Source organism: Hyla sarda, chromosome 8, assembly GCF_029499605.1.
Source record: "Hyla sarda isolate aHylSar1 chromosome 8, aHylSar1.hap1, whole genome shotgun sequence".
Classification (NCBI taxonomy): Eukaryota; Metazoa; Chordata; class Amphibia; order Anura; family Hylidae; genus Hyla; species Hyla sarda.
This window is the reverse complement of record NC_079196.1, coordinates 198,261,656-198,279,166: the sequence shown is the minus strand read 5'-3', so window position 1 is coordinate 198,279,166 and position 17,511 is coordinate 198,261,656. Positions and strand designations below refer to the sequence as shown.

At 45.5% G+C, this 17,511-nt stretch overlaps 1 protein-coding gene across 1 annotated transcript; it reads left to right on the top strand.

Annotated features, from left to right (window-relative positions):
• Positions 1-13,361: 13,361 nt before the first annotated feature.
• Positions 13,362-14,956, top strand: LOC130285096 (protein kinase C delta type-like). Its single transcript, XM_056536292.1, has one exon. It carries the CDS (start codon positions 13,405-13,407, stop codon positions 14,710-14,712), a length of 1,308 nt encoding a protein of 435 aa, XP_056392267.1. The 5' UTR covers positions 13,362-13,404; the 3' UTR covers positions 14,713-14,956.
• Positions 14,957-17,511: the final 2,555 nt, after the last annotated feature.

Below are 17,511 nucleotides of genomic sequence, written 5' to 3'. Positions count from 1 at the left end.
AGGGAGACCGGTTACTGGAGGAACCACAGAGTTACGGCAAGGGTTACTGGGAACCGGTTTTAGACAGTTCTTGGAACAAGAGGACCCCCAACTCTTGATCTCCCCAGTGGACCAATCCAGGGTTGGGGAATGAAGTTGAAGCCAGGGAAGTCCAAGGAGAATCTCCGAGGTGCAATTGGGGAGGACCAAAAGTTCAATCCTCTCATGATGAGATCCGATACTCATAAGAAGGGGCTCCGTGCGGAAACGTATGGCACAGTCCAATCTTTCATTATTTACACAATTGATGTAGAGGGGTCTGGCGAGACTGGTCACTGGGATGTTGAACCTGTTGACGAGAGAGGCCAAAATAAAATTTCCTGCAGATCCAGAGTCCAAGAAGGCCACTGTAGAGAAGGAGAAGGCAGAGGCAGACATCCGCACAGGCACAGTAAGACGTGGAGAAGCAGAGTAGACATCAAGGACTGTCTCACCTTTGTGCGGAGTCAGCGTACGTCTTTCCAGGCGGGGAGGACGGATAGGACAATCCCTCAGGAAGTGTTCGGTACTGGCACAGTACAGGCAGAGGTTCTCCATACGGCGTCGTGTCCTCTCTTGAGGTGTCAGGCGAGACCGGTCGACCTGCATAGCCTCCACGGCGGGAGACACAGGAACAGATTGCAGGGTACCAGAGGAGAGAGGAGCCGAGGAGACGAAACGCCTCGTGCGAACAGAGTCCATATCTTGACGGAGTTCCTGACGCCTTTCAGAAAAACGCATGTCAATGCGAGTGGCTAGGTGAATAAGTTCATGTAGGTTAGCAGGAATTTCTCGTGCGGCCAGAACATCTTTAATGTTGCTGGATAGGCCTTTTTTGAAGGTCGCGCAGAGGGCCTCATTATTCCAGGACAATTCTGAAGCAAGTGTACGGAATTGTACGGCATACTCGCCAACGGAAGAATTACCCTGGACCAGGTTCAACAGGGCAGTCTCAGCAGAAGAGGCTCGGGCAGGTTCCTCAAAGACACTTCGGATTTCCGAGAAGAAGGAGTGTACAGAGGCAGTGACGGGGTCATTGCGGTCCCAGAGCGGTGTGGCCCATGACAGGGCTTTTCCGGACAGAAGACTGACTACGAAAGCCACCTTAGACCTTTCAGTGGGAAACAGGTCCGACATCATTTCCAGATGCAGGGAACATTGGGAAAGGAAGCCACGGCAAAACTTAGAGTCCCCATCAAATTTATCCGGCAAGGATAAGCGTATCCCAGGAGCGGCCACTCGCTGCGGAGGAGGTGCAGGAGCTGGCGGAGGAGATGACTGCTGAAGCTGTGGTAGCAACTGTTGTAGCATAACGGTCAGTTGAGACAGCTGTTGGCCTTGTTGCGCAATCTGTTGTGACTGCTGGGCGACCACCGTGGTGAGGTCAGCGACAACTGGCAGAGGAACTTCAGCGGGATCCATGGCCGGATCTACTGTCACGATGCCGGCTGGCAGGTAGTGGACCCTCTGTGCCAGAGAGGGATTGGCGTGGACCGTGCTAGTGGACCGGTTCTAAGCCACTACTGGTTTTCACCAGAGCCCGCCGCAAAGCGGGATGGTCTTGCTGCGGCGGTAGTGACCAGGTCGTATCCACTAGCAACGGCTCACCTCTCTGGCTGCTGAAGATAGGCGCGGTACAAGGGAGTAGGCAGAAGCAAGGTCGGACGTAGCAGAAGGTCGGGGCAGGCAGCAAGGATCGTAGTCAGGGGCAACGGCAGAAGGTCTGGAAACACTGGCAAGGGACACACAAGGAACGCTTTCACTGGCACTAAGGCAACAAGATCCGGCAAGGGAGTGCAAGGGAAGTGAGGTAATAAAGGGAAGTGCACAGGTGATAACCCTAATTGGAACCACTGCGCCAATCAGCGGCGCAGTGGCCCTTTAAATCGCAGAGACCCGGCGCGCGCGCGCCCTAGGGAGCGGGGCCGCGCGCGCCGGGACAGAACAGACGGGGAGCGAGTCAGGTAGGGGAGCCGGGGTGCGCATCGCGAGCGGGCGCTACCCGCATCGCGAATCGCATCCCGGCTGACAGCAGGATCGCAGCGCCCCGGGTCAGAGGACGTGACCGGAGCGCTGCAGCGGAGGGGGAGAAGCGAGCGCTCCGGGGAGGAGCGGGAACCCGGAGCGCTCGGCGTAACAATTCCTAAATTAAATGAAAATCCTTAAATAATTCAGATCCATGACCCCTAAAGTAATTTAAGCCTTCTTCCACTGGCAGCAGCATGACTTTTGGGGTTCTCCTCAAGGAAAAGACTCTAGTCCTTTGGCTACAGAATCAATGTCGGCCTCACTTTTTTCACCTAACCATTATACCAGATGTCCCAAAACCCTGACCTCAAGGCCCATTTGTATTTTTTTTCCGGTTACTCCATTGGAATAGAACCGGGACTGTTGGTGGGCCCTGAGGACTGGATTGCAGAGCTCTGCAGTATACTAAATAACATTTATGTCACTAGTGATGCTTGCCACAAGGTTTTTGCATTTTTGTCAGTTTAGATTTTTCTAAAATAGCCCCACAATAACCCCTAAAGATGCAACCCTTCTTCTACTGGCAGCAGCATTGTCCAGGTGTGACAGCCCCCCCTCCCATAGACTTGCATTGAGGGGGCGGGGCGTGACATCACACGGGGCGGGGTCGTGAAGTCACGATACTCCATCCCCGTGGGCGGGAGGCATAACACTGAGAGCCTCCAGCGCTTCCAGCAGTGCTTACAGGTGGGTGCTGCATGCTAGATTGCGGGGGACCCCCGCGATCAGACATCTTATCCCCTATCCTTTGGATGTCTTGGGGCCAGAGTAACCCTTTAACTCCCCTTCCCAATTGACATCAGCCCTCATTCTGTCAGGGTTAATAACTCCTTTATGAATTATTAATTATGGTCAACACAAATATTACAAATATTATGACCGTTATGAATTGCCAAATATATAAAAACAATGCAATTCCCCATATCTGGGCCCGACTATTTTCCCAGATATGGGTTCTTTGAAGTAGCAGTAGAAGTAACTTTGCAGTATAATAAAATAATAATGCAGTTATTATAAAAATGATATGTACATTTATTGGTTACAATTGATTAAACATTAAAGAGTAATAAAAACAGACCATAATATAAATGAAATGATATAAAGAATATCAATGACTTAATGTCAGATATAATTAACCCCTTAACGACGCAGGACGTATATTTACGTCCTGCGCCGGCTCCCGCGATATGAAGCGGGATCGCGCCGCGATCCCGCATCATATCGCGTGGGTCCCGGCGCTAATCAACGGCCGGGACCCGCGGCTAATACCACACATTGCCGATCGCGGCGATGTGCGGTATTAACCCTTTAGAAGCGGCGGTCAAAGCTGACCGCCGCTTCTAAAGTGAAACTGAAAGTATCCCGGCTGCTCAGTCGGGCTGTTCGGGACCGCCGCGGTGAAATCGCGGCGTCCCGAACAGCTGATCGGACACCGGGAGGGTCCTTACCTGCCTCCTCGGTGTCCGATCGACGAATGACTGCTCCATGCCTGAGATCCAGGCAGGAGCAGTCAAGCGCCGATAATGCTGATCACAGGCGTGTTAATACACGCCTGTGATCAGGATGAGAGATCAGTGTGTGCATTGTTATGGGACCTATAACACTGCAAAAAAAAAGTAAATAAAAAGTGTTAATAAAGGTCATTTAACCCCTTCCCTAATAAAAGTTTGAATCACCCCCCTTTTCCCATAAAAAAAATAAAACAGTGTAAAAAAAAAAAAAATAAACATATGTGGTATCGCCGCGTGCGTAAATGTCCGAACTATAAAAATATATCATTAATTAAGCCGTACGGGCAATGGCGTAAGCGCCAAAAAATTCCAAAGTCCAAAAAAGCGTATTTTGGTAACTTTTTATAACATTAAAAAATGAATAAAAAGTGATCAAAAAGTCATATCAAAACAAAAATCATACCAATAAAAACTTCAGATCACGGCGCAAAAAATTAGTCCTCATACCGCCCCGTACGTGGAAAAATAAAAAAGTTATAGGGGTCAGAAGATGACATTTTTAAACGTAAAAATTTTCCTGCATGTAGTTATGATTTTTTCCAGAAGTGCGACAAAATCAAACCTATATAAGTAGGGTATCATTTTAACCGTATGGACCTACAGAATAATGATAAGGTGTAATTTTTACCGAAATATGCACTGCGTAGAAACGGAAGCCCCCAAAAGTTACAAAATGGCGTTTTTTTTTTCAATTTTGTCGCACAATGATTTTTTTTTCCATTTCGCCGTGCATTTTTGGGTAAAATGACTAATGTCACTGCAAAGTAGAATTGGCGACGCAAAAAATAAGCCATAATATGGATTTTTAGGTGGAAAATTGAAAGGGTTATGATTTTTAAAAGGTAAGGAGGAAAAAACGAAAGTGCAAAAACGGAAAAACCCTGAGTCCTTAAGGGGTTAATGATGTATTAGTAAGTTATTTAAAAAGATTAATCTTAGTCACAGAAGTAGGTTAGTTCAGATATCAATAGATTACTTTGTGCAGAGATCATCACATCAAATGATATCAAATGGGCATTTTACGTGTATAAAATGGGAGTAAACCCGGCCTCCCCACCCCCACTAGCTGCAGCATTCTCTTTCTTCCCTTGCCTCCCCTACCTCTATTAGAATTGTACTGCTTCCCAACCCTCCTCCGCTAGCAGCAGCACTGTCTCCCCAACCCTCCTCCACTAAAGACAGATACATTTTCCCTTTCCAATTTTACAGTAGCAGCGTTCACTACCTCTCCCCCACTGGCAGCAGCATCATCATTCTACTTATCTCTCCCCACTCCTGGTACACTGGTAGAAGCATTCTCCCCCACACCACAGTGGCAGCAACACTTTACCAAATCCAATCATCCCAGACTAGGAGCATCACCACCCCATAACAGAGGTCTAAGATTGAGTGGTTTTGGATCCAAAAGGAAACAACATAAAGGGGTAATCCGCCCCTAGACATCTATCCAAAACACTTTGCCCCGTATTGCCAGTCATCTGGCACAGAGTGGAGGCTTGTGATATCACTGCCATGCCCCCTCAATGCAAGTCTATGGGAGGGGGCTTGACGGCCATCACGCCCCCTCCCATAGACTTAAATTGAGGGGGCATAGCCGTGATGTCACGAGCCTCCGGGGCTGCACCTGATACTCTAAACGAATGCCGAGTGCAGCAGGGAGATCACGTGATGTCAGGGCCACACCCCCTCCATGCAAATCTATGGGAGGAGGAATGATGGCAGTCACAACCCCTTGCATTGAGGGGCATGGCCGTGATGTCAGGAGCCGGGCGTGACTGTGAGGTCATGGGCCTCCGCCCCGTATCACCAGTCATCCGGCATGGAGCGAAGTTTGCTCTGTGCACAGGATGTATGGGGTGACGCAGCCGAGATCGCGGAGGGGATAAGATCTCTAGAGGCGGAGTTCCCCTTTTAAGGCTGAAGGCAGAATGAAGAGTGTCAGGACAGCGCGGTAGGCTCTTTTCTTACCTCCCCTGCATGATCTGTGCCCTCATGGTTATGTGACCATAACCATGCACTCTTCCCCACCCCCTCAGCCCAACCCTATTTAAGTAGTAGTTCTTTCCTAGCAGCCTCCCAGTCTGACTGGGAGAGCATGGTAAGTGAGCTATTACACCTTGTTCACACTGGTGTGGTGCTGTGCGGCGTCCGTCGCTGCCGTGGCGCCATGTGTGCGGGGGGGGGTGCGACCCATAGACTGGTTTGAGTGGCATTGGGGCCGCTCTGCCAGTGGGTCGTTCCCCCCGTGGGCACAGGTGTTGTGGCGGTGGTGGTCGCCGCCCAGTGCTACGCCATTTTATGCTAGGGACGTTAGGGACCCACTCTAAATAGGTGGCCTTGACGTGGCGAGTGGGCTTGTACCTTTTGATCAAAAATGTATACTAACTACCTGTTAGTTTTTGATATTATTCTGAGAAGCAATCAGATCATTATACAAGATTGTAGATGTGCGACCATGTCTGTTTTCTACCCGAATTCCCTATGTGACCATAATGTTACCACAGGTACTTCGCCCTTTTCTAGCCATGGAAATTGTTCTGATAAAGCAGAGCTGGTAGTGTCCTGTGTAGGTCACAGAGCAACATTGGGCCCCCCTTGCTCCAGTGGTCCCTAGTAGTGATGAGTGGCAGGGGCCATATTCGAATTCGAGATATTACATGAATATATGGATGAAAATTCGCCCTATATTCGCAAAATTCGTATATTCGATATATTCACGGTTATTTTCGCTTTGCGTAAATGCGCATGCGAGTATGCGGATAACTATCTACCTATCTATCTATATTATCTATCTACCCATCCATCTATCTATCTCATATCTATCTATCTATCTCATATCTATCTCATATCTATCTATCTCATATCTATCTATCTTATATCTATATCTCATATCTATCCATCTATCTATCTATCTATCTAATATCTATCTATCTCATATCTATCTATCTATCTCTCTATCTATCAATCTCTTAATATTCTTGGTCTATACAGAAGTGATAATGGGTCTATGACATTTTTCATTTTGAATATTGTCATATTCGCGAATATCGTCACTATCTATCTACCTATCTATTTTTAGTGACGATATTCGTGAATATGAGGATATTCGCGAATATTTGCATATTCACATATTCTAATATTTGCGAAAATGTGCTCTCCAGTCTAATACAGCAAATAGTTTAGGAGCCGTCTTTAGACCACAAGCTGGAGGCAGGGAGGGATGAGATCACTGTGATGTGTTCTGTATGAAAAATATTAAGAATATTCGTTATTACAAATATATAGTGCTATATTCACCATATTCACGAATATGCAAAATTCACAATAACAATTCGAATTGCGAATATTTGCGCTCAACACTATTCTCTAAAATTGAACAGATCACCAAACATTTTAGACAGTCGAATCTACCATAATCGGTGGGTTTGACTGACTTTATTGTGTATGGCCAGTTAAAGGGGTACAGTTAAAGGGGTACTCCGCTGGAAAACATTTTCTTTTATATCAACTGGTGGCAGAAAGTTAAATAGATTTGTAAATTCTATTAAAAAAATCTTTATCCTTCCAGTACTTATCAGCTGCTGTATGTTCCACAGGAAGTTCTTTTCTTTTTGAATTTCCTTTCTTTCTGACCACAGTGCTCTCTGCTGACACCTCTGTCCATGTCAGGAACTGTCCAGAGTAGGAGCAAATCCCCATAGCAAACCTCTCCTGCTCTGGACAGTTCCTAAAATAGACAGAGGTGTCAGCAGAGAGCACTGTGGTCAGACAGAAAGGACATTCAAAAAGAAAAGAACTTCCTGTGGAACATACAGCAGCTGATAAGTACTGGAAGGATTAAGATTTTTTTTAATAGAAGTAATTTACAAATCTATTTAACTTTATGGCACCAGTTGATTTAGAAAAAAAAGTTTTCCAGTGGAGTACCCCTTTAAACCCCTGGTTCTTAGTTGTTTTAATGTGTACAGTAGGGCTAGAGTCACACTGTGTTTGTGCTTACGCAAGGGTGTGGAAATAAAAAAAAACTCCTTTCCCAAGGGACTCAAATGGAGCAGAATCTACTTGTCCCTCCACTTGTCCTGGTACAAAATAATTTTAACCCAAATAGTATGTAAATAAGGTATTTTATTAATTAAAACTTAATAGGCAGACCAGTATGTCCCCCCATTAGGTGGATAGGGTCCCTAAGTCCGCCCATTAATGGAATACTGCAGTGCAAAATAACTGATCCCGACCGCTGGGACAACCCCCCGATCTCTTGTAAGGGGCCCCCGGAAGGAATGGGGGCTTGTCCACATGACGCAGCGGCCGACACGCCCCCCCCCCCCCCCCCATGTATCCCATAGATACATGGAGGGGGCATTTCAGCAGCCGTGTCATGCAGGGACGGAACATTCCCTTCATGCCGTCTGTTGGGACCTCATACAAGAGAAGGGAGGTTGTCCCAGCGGTCAGACCCCCGCGATCTATCACTTATGGGGATATGTTATTTTGCACTGCAGTATTCCGTTGAGTAGGTAGTCACCCTTCAGGTAGGTATGTCCCATTATCAAGTAGGGATCAAGTAGGTCCCCCTGCACCATTATGTTACCCCCCTCTGATGCCCCCTGCGCCATTATATTCCCCCTTCTGATGCTTCCTGTGTCATTACATCCCCCCCTCTAATGCCCCCTGCACCATTATATTCCCCTCCCCCTCTGATGCTCCCTGTACCATTATATTCCCCCCTCTGATGCCCCCTGTGCCATTATATTCCCCCCTCTGATGCCCCCTGCGCCATTATATTACCCCCTCTGATGCTTCCTGTGTCATTACATCCCCCCCTCTAATGCCCCCTGCACCATTATATTCCCCTCCCCCTCTGATGCTCCCTGTACCATTATATTCCCCCCTCTGATGCCCCCTGTGCCATTATATTCCCCCCTCTGATGCCCCCTGCGCCATTATATCCCCCCCTCTGATGCACCTTGCGCCATTATATTCCCCCCCTCTGATGCCCCTTCCGCCATTACATCCCCCTCTGATGCCCCCTGTGCCATTATATTCCCCCCTCTGATGCCCCCTGCGCCATTATATCCCCCCCTCTGATGCACCTTGCGCCATTATATTCACCCCCTCTGATGCCCCTTCCGCCATTACATCCCCCTCTGATGCCCCCTGTGCCATTATATTCCCCCCTCTGATGCCCCCTGCGTCATTACATCCCCCTCTGATGCCCCCAGCGCCATTATATTCCCCCCTCTGATGCTCCCTGCGCCATTATATTCCCCCCTCTGATGCCCCCTGCGCCATTTTATTCCCCCCACTCTGATGCCCCCTTTGCCATTATATTCCCCCCTCTGATGCCCCCTTTGCCATTATATTCCCCCCACTCTGATGCCCCCTGCACCATTATATTCCCCCCTCTGATGCCCCCTTTGCCATTATATTCCCCCCACTCTGATGCCCCCTGCACCATTATATTCCCCCCACTCTGATGCCCCCTGTGCCAGTATATTCCCCCCTCTGATGCCCCCTGTGTCATTATATTCCCCCCCTCGAGTCATTGTATTCCCCCCGTGCCATTATATTCCCTCTCTAATGCCCCCTGTGTCATTATACCCCCCTCTCCTCTAATGCCCCTTTTGTTATTCTATTTCAGCCCAACCCCCCTCTCCTCTCCTGTACCACATTATTTACCAAACCTCACCTCCTTTCTGATCCCCTGGTACCTGTCCTCCACCCCCATGTGTGCTCCGGCAGGCTCAGGGGCTCGGCGGTCACTGTTGTTACTGGAACGCATCCTCGGTCCGGACAGAGGGGTGCGCGATGAGTGATGTCATCGCACGAGCCTACGCCGGGATGTTGTCGTCCTGCGCGGCTCGCTATAGGCTGCAGTGCACAGAGTCTATAGGAGTTTAGTTACAGGGTAAAATTGATTGCCCCGTTATATGTGAATTCTTTAGGCATTTAGCTCTGCTTGCCCGAATCGGGACTAAACGCCTGAAGATTTCACCTGCCCGGCGCCCTGAACTGCATGTCCCGGGAGTCGGGCGATACAATTTCCACATCCCTGGTTTACATTTAGCATATACTCTTAACCCCTTAAGGACCAATACAAGTAAACCTGTGCGCCCCTGATAGATCAGGCCTGTTTTTTCAAATCTGGGATGTCTGACTTTATTAGGGAATAACTCTGGTAACGTTTTGCCAATCACGATAATTCTGACAATTTTTTTTGTTATAAGTTGTCCTTCATGTACATAGTAAAAGTACGCCGATATCATTTGTAGTTTTTTTTTTTTACAATGTAAAAAATAATGAAATTTAAATAAAATTACGCTTTTTTGCCATTTTAACACTAATAGGTTGCATATATTTATACTTTCTGACCAAAAAGTTTATGAAACTTATACTGTCAGATGTCTATTTTATTTTGAAAGTTTTTCTTTAGTTTTTAATTAACATTTTAAATGAATTAGAAGCCAAAAAATTAACTAGAAATTTAGAAAATGTAGAAAATTTTAAAAGTAAGTGTTTTTTTTTAATGTGCTATGCAAGGTTTGCAGAAATTTGAAGGTGGTAGAACATAGGACCCCCCCCCCCCCCCCCCACACACACACACACACACCAGCACCACTACAAAATGACCCCATTGTAAAAACTAGATCCCTCAAGGTATTCACTAGGGGGGTACAGTGAGTATTTTAATACCATAGTTTTTTGGCAGAAATTATTACAAAGTCAGTGTTAAAATTTTGAAATTAGCTTTTTTTCACAAATGCATCATTTGTGGGACATATTTTTTGTACATCGCTTCTGATATTGAAAAAAACGCACACTATATTTTATTGAGCTGCTCGGACCGTGTTTGGAAATATCCCCGCTTAGGCCATTTTTGGTTCCTTGGCCGCGTGGTAGGACCCAGAAGGAGAGGAGCGCCATTTGGCTTTCTGGGCATCATTTTACGCTGAATGGACTATAGGCCGCACTTCATGCCTGCAAAGGGTTTTAGCTACCAGAACCATACAGAACCCCCACAAGTGACCCCATTTTGGAAACTACAACCCCTAAAGTATTCACCTAGACCAAATGTGAGTACGTGGCTAGAATGGTTACAAAGTCAGTGGAAAAATTTTAATTTTCTTTTTTTTTTCACAAATGCATAATTTGTGGGACATATATATTTTGTACAATGCATCTGAAAAGTAAAAAATGCCCCCAATATTTGATTATGCTGTTCATCCCGTGTTCAGAAATATCCCCGATTAGGCTATATTGGTTGCATGGCCACATGGTGGGACCCAAAAGGAGAGGAGCCCCATTTGGCTTTCAGGATATCATTATACAAATTATAGGCCGCACTTCATCTTGCAAAGCATTCTAGCTGTCAGAACAATACTGCACCCCCAGATGTGACCCCATTTTCGAAACTACGCCTCCTAAAGTATTCACCTAGGGCAAAACTGACTACATTGAGCCATTATTGTGTGGCTAGAATTATTTCAAAGTCAGTGGAAAAAAATAGCAATTAGCTTTCTTTTCCACAAATTCTTTATTTGGTTACCTGACCGTCTGGTAGGACCCTTTGGCTTTCAGGGCATCATTATATGAATTATAGACCCCACCCCATGCCTGCAAAGGATCGGAGCTGCCAGAACAATACCGCACCCCTACAAGTATATTGGCTGGACCAGGGGACCACTCTGATCGCTCCTTGGTCGGCTAGCAGTGACAGTTAAAGTTCCTGATGGATATATCCATATATAACTGTCATGTTGGGGGAATAAGCGCCCACTCATGGCCAATATATACATCACTGGGTGTTAAAAAGAAAATAAATTGTTTATTTTGTTGGAGGGAAGGAGGGGGGGGGGGGGTTTGGGTGATAGTCCCCATTCATACTGCATTTCTGCAGTATAGGTGTCCGTTGTCATGTCAAAAAAGGGATGCCAATGTATACTGTAGCAGTCTCATTCAGAAATGTATGGAGCTGCTACAGTATATATCAGCATCACTTTTTTTGACATGATGCTGACGGATACCTCTGACATACTGCTGAAACGCAGTATGAACAGGACGCAGTGTAGGGTCACATAGAGCGCATCCGCAGCATATTTCGCACCGCGAATGCTCCCGGCAGTCACAAGGGTGAGATCACTGCTGCGGCTGGGTAGCTCAATGTGTTCCCTCATGACTGCCAACAGGAAATCCGCCGCCATGAGTGGACACACAAAGCTACCCAGCTGCAGCAGGGAGCTCATTATTGTGACTGCTGGCGGGCATCCGCAGCATGTAATATGCTGCAGATGTGCGCCGTGTGATCCTACATATTATGCATTTTTATTTTTCATTATATTTATTTTATAAATGTATTTTTGTATTTTATTTTATTTTTTTTACACTTTTAAAAAAAATATTTTGCACTTTTTTTTACACTTTTGTTTATTTTATATATTTTTTTTTACACTTTTTTTTTTAATGTTTTGGAACACTTGGTATTCCAAAGCATTGCAGTTATATGCTGCCTGCCTATTTTACACTGGCAGGCTGCATATGAGGATGTGCCTCATGCACGTCCTAACAGGCAATAACCGGGGTAGACCTGGGGGTCCTTGTAAAGACCCCCTGCAGCCCAGGTAACTAGCAGCACCCCACGATCATTGCGGGGTGCTACAGGAGAGAGACAGCTCCTTACAGCTCACAGTCGCTTACGACCGCGGCTGTAAGGGTTAAACTGCCGGGACCTAAGTTTACTTCAGTCCTGGCAGTGCGGCAGGTTCCCGGCTGTGTGTTACAGCCGAGTACATGCCATGATCTCGTGGGTGCACTGGGCAGCACCCACGAGAACCATGGATGTGTATACTCGTCCTGGTGCGGGAACGTGCAATCTGCCTGGATGTGTATACACATCCATGTTCGTTAACGTGTTAAAAAGGACAAAAACATAAACGTTAGATGCTAAAACAGATTCTGCGGTATACCTTACTATAGAATCTTTTTGCCATTGACTTACATTATAATACGAAAAAATATGCTGTATAAATATGCTGTATAAATATGCTGTATAAATATGCTGTATAAATATGCTGTATAAATATGCTGTATAAATATGCTGTCATGGGAGAGGTTTATCGGGACCCGTGTGGAGGAGGAGTGGATAAGTCGCCCATGAAGACCAGTCAGATCGCTACTTTCATTTTTCATAGGCCTTTAAAAAGATGGGATTTGCGGCCTGACTGGTCGCTGTGGGCGGCTGCTTCACTCTTCCTCTGCACGGGATTGGATGAATCTCTCCCAATGAGTCCATTCTAAAGCAAAATGGCAAATGTTACCATTATAAACTGTAGATCACAGTGCAACCCGCCCCACAAACAGTCCTGTACATGGAAGATGGCAAAAGTCATAAGGTTCAGAATAGAGTCATTGTAAGTATATTTATTTTGTTATAAAAAAAAAAAAACTTTTTTTAAAGTAGTGTGATTGTATAAAACACATGTAAATATGAGCTGAAATCATATTAAATGACAAAATAAAGAGACCATGCCAGGTTTACCATGAACTGCACTGTGTAAAACAAAAAACCCCAAAAGTTGCAACCTTTTTTTTTGTTTTTTTTTCTCTTTAATTCCTACTCCACAAATGACATTTTTCTTGGTTTTGCTGTACATTTTATGGTAAAATAGAAGGTGTCATTACAAAGTACAATCGGTTGTGCAAAAAAGCCCTGTGGATGGAAAACTAAAATGCACCAAAGAAAATTGTCCCAGTCCTGAACGGGTCATCGATGATGTCACAATGCTGGACATACTGAAATGTTCAGTTTTACTCACCTCTCATCAGACTGTGACTGTGATTGAGAGCGATCATGGAGCTTTATCTTATTGCTCTACCGATTGTATTATTGGCCCTGTTAGTGATCGGGGTCATATTGTACATCTGCATTAAAAAGAAATATAAAGCTACAGAAGATGGCAACTTGAAGGAAGTTGTTATAGAGACACCAAGGAATAAAAAACAATCTGCAGAAGATGACTTGAAGGAAGTTGTAGTAGAAACACCAAACAAGGAAAACCAACCTGCAGAAGACCAACCTGCAGAAGACCAACCTGCAGAAGACCAGAACATAGAAGTCATCGTTGAGAAACCAGCAGACAACCAGAAGGACAGCGCCTCCGAAAAATGTGTCAGCAAAGATGACTTCATCTTTCATAAGGTACTCGGGAAAGGCGGCTATGGGACGGTTGTTTTATCTCAACTGAAAGGCAAAAATGAGTTTTTTGCTATAAAGGCCCTGAAGAAGAGAAAGGTTAAAAAGAAGGAGGCTCCAATGATAGAGAAACGTATTCTTGCGTTGGCCTGGGAACACCCCTTTCTCACTCGCCTATATTGCAGTTTTCAGACCAAGAAACATCTGTTTTTTGTGATGGAACTGCTGAATGGCGGAGACCTGCTCGGTCACCTGAATGACCAGAGAAGATTTGATCTTCCCAGGGCTACTTTCTATGCAGCTGAAATATCATCTGGCCTACAGTTTTTGCATTCCAAGAACATCATTCATGGGGATCTGAAATTGCAGAACGTAATGTTAGATAAGGACGGCCACATCAAAATCACAGATTTTGGACTGAGCATAGAGAACATTTCCAACGGTAGAAAAGCCAACTCATTCGGTGGGACTCCAGTGTACAAGGCTCCAGAGATGGTGCTGAAGCAAAGCTACACTTTTACTGTGGACTGGTGGGCCTTCGGCGTTCTTCTCTACACTATGCTGATAGGAGAGCTGCCATTCCTTGGGCGTAACAAACGTGAGACCTATAACTTGATTAAAGAACATACGCCCAACTATCCAAGCTGGATAACTGAGGAATCAAGGGACATCCTACAACAGCTGCTGGAGAAAGATCCAACCAAAAGATTGGGTGTGGCAGACAATATCAGGCATCATCCCTTTTTTAATACCATTAACTGGACGGCACTTGAGAGGAGAGAAGTGGAGCCTCCTTACAAGCCAAAAGTGCAATCTCCAAGTGAAATCAGCAGTTTTGATAAGAAGGATCTCAACAAGAATGATCTCATCTCCTGCAGTGAAGACCAAGTGGATTCAACGAACAACACAGAATTCTGCGGGTTCTCTTTTATCCACCCAGAAATGCAGGAAATTCTTGACAGCTGAGATAGATGTACAGACTGGGAGAACCACTGAAATTGTCTATAACAGAAAATACCGGACATGACTTATCTGATGTGACTTTATTACCTGATATGACTTATTAACCGGATGTGACTAATTAATCGGATGTGACTTTATTACTGGATATGACTTATTAACCGGATGTGACTAATTAATCGGATGTGACTTTATTACCGAATGTGACTTAAACCTGAAAATAAAAAAAAATAACAAAAAAAAAACATTATTTTTGTTCTTTGTTAAATTTAAGTCAGTCTGATTCTATGTTTTACTGTGTCAGGGATTGGGCAGTTTATCCATTTTGTTCTATGTAGGAGAGGGGGCCTGATGATGAAGAATGTCAGATAGTAGTTTGGTAAACCTTGTAATGTGCTGTATAAGGGTAAATGGGAGCGATGCACAGACCTTTATTATGTCAGGAACTCTCCAGCGCAGGAGAGGTTTTCTATGGGGATTTGCTTCTGCAAAAAGACAGAGGTGTCAGCAGAGAGCACTGTGGTCAGACAGAAAAGATATTTAACCTCTTGGGGACGCAGGCATCCCATGACAACGCCTGGGGGGTACTGAGAACCCCCATATCAGCGATCACTGCAAATTTGCAGCAATTCCGAGTAAATCGGGTCCCCGGTGACCTGGAAAAAAAAGAATGATCGGTGCCGTCCGAGACAGCAGGAGTAAGGTGGCACTGGTGCCACCTCACCATCATCCCAGCATTTTGAAAACTACACCCCTCATGTAATGTAGTACAGGGTACAGTGAGCATTTACGCCCCACTGGTGTCTGACAGATGTTTGGAACAGTGGTCTGTGAAAATGAAAAAAGGATTTTTTTCATTTGCACAGCCTACTGTTTCAAAGATCTGTCAAATGCCAGTGGGGTGTAAATGCTCACTGCACCCCTTATTAAATTCTGTAAGGGGTGTAGTTTCCAAAATGGCATCACATGTGGGGGGGGGGGGGGGGGGTCGCCTGCAGAGCACTTTACATTCACAAATATCTACACATCTGACTTTAATGAAAAATTGTCAAACACCTGTGGGTTTTTATTTTTCTTTCCTGGCCCTATAGGGCTTCCTTAATACGACATGCCCCCCAAAACACATGTGAGCAAAAGCCAAATGTGACTCCTTTTCTGAGCATTGTAGTTCGCCAGCAGAGCACTTGACGTCCACACATGGGGTATTTCCATACTCAGAAGAAATGGGTTTACACATTTTGGGGGGCATTTTCTCCTTTGTAAAAATGTAAAATTTGGGGGAAAACCAGCATTTTAGTGAAAAAAACATTTTCATTTACACATCTGACTTTAACGAAAAGTCGTCAAACACCTGTGGGGTGTTAAAGCTCACTGTACCTCTTGTTACGTTCTTTGAGGGGTTTAGTTTCCAAAATAGTATGCCATGTGGGTTTATTTTGCTGTCCTGGCACCATAGGGGCTTCCTAGACATGGCCCCCAAAAACCATTTCAGCAAAATTCACTCTCCAAAATCCCATTGTCGCTCCTTCCCTTCTTATCAGGGCCGGCTTGGCCCTAGGCAAAATCAAAAGTGGGGCCCCAAAAGTCGTAGTAGTGCACTAACCAGATTTGAACATTTTTGGTCACTTTATTGGTCACCATCAAAACAAAAATGGCACCGATAAAAACTACAAATCACAGCGCAAAAAAATGACCCTCATACATCCCCATATACAGAAAGATAAAAGAGTTATAGGGATCAGAATAGTACAATTTTATATTTTTGCATAGTTCCCCCCACAGGATAGTTCCCCACATTAGGTGCAGTATAGTCCCCCACATTAGGTGCAGTATAGTCCCCCACATTAGGTGCAGTATAGTCCCCCACATTAGGTGCAGTATAGTCCCCACATTAGGTGCAGTATAGTTCCCCCACATTAGGTGCAGTATAGTCCCCCACATTAGGTGCAGTATACAGTAGTCCCCCACATTAGGTGCAGTATAGCTCTCCACATTAGGTGCAGTATAGTCCCCCACATTAGGTGTAGTATAATCCCCCACATTAGGTGCAGTACACAGTAGTTCCCCCACATTAGGTGCAGTATACAGTAGTTCCCCCACATTAGGTGCAGTATACAGTAGTTCCCCCACATTAGGTGCAGTATACAGTAGTTCCCCCACATTAGGTGCAGTACACAGTAGTTCCCCCACATTAGGTGCAGTACACAGTAGTTCCCCCACATTAGGAGCAGTACACAGTAGTTCCCCCACTTTAGGTGCAGTACACAGCAGTTCCCCCAAATTAGGTGCAGTATACAGTAGTTCCCCCACATTAGGTGCAGTACACAGTAGTTCCCCCACATTAGGTGCAGTACACAGTAGTTCCCCCACATTCGGTGCAGTATACAGTAGTTCCCCGACATTAGGTGCAGTATACAGTAGTTTCCCCACATTAGGTGCAGTATACTGTAGTTCCCCCACATTAGGTGCAGTATACAGTAGTTCCCCCACATTAGGTGCAGTATAATTCCCCCACATTAGGTGCAGTACACAGTAGTTCCCCCACATTAGGTGCAGTATAATTCCCCACATTAGGTGTAGTATAATCCCCCACATTAGGTGCAGTACACAGTAGTTCCCCCATATTAGGTGCAGTATACAGTAGTTCCCCCACATTAGGTGCAGTATACAGTAGTTCCCCCGCATTAGGTGCAGTATAATTCCCCACATTAGGTGCAGTATACAGTAGTTCCGCCACATTAGGTGCAGTACACAGTAGTTCCCCCACATTAGGTGCAGTATACAGTAGTTCCCCCACATTAGGTG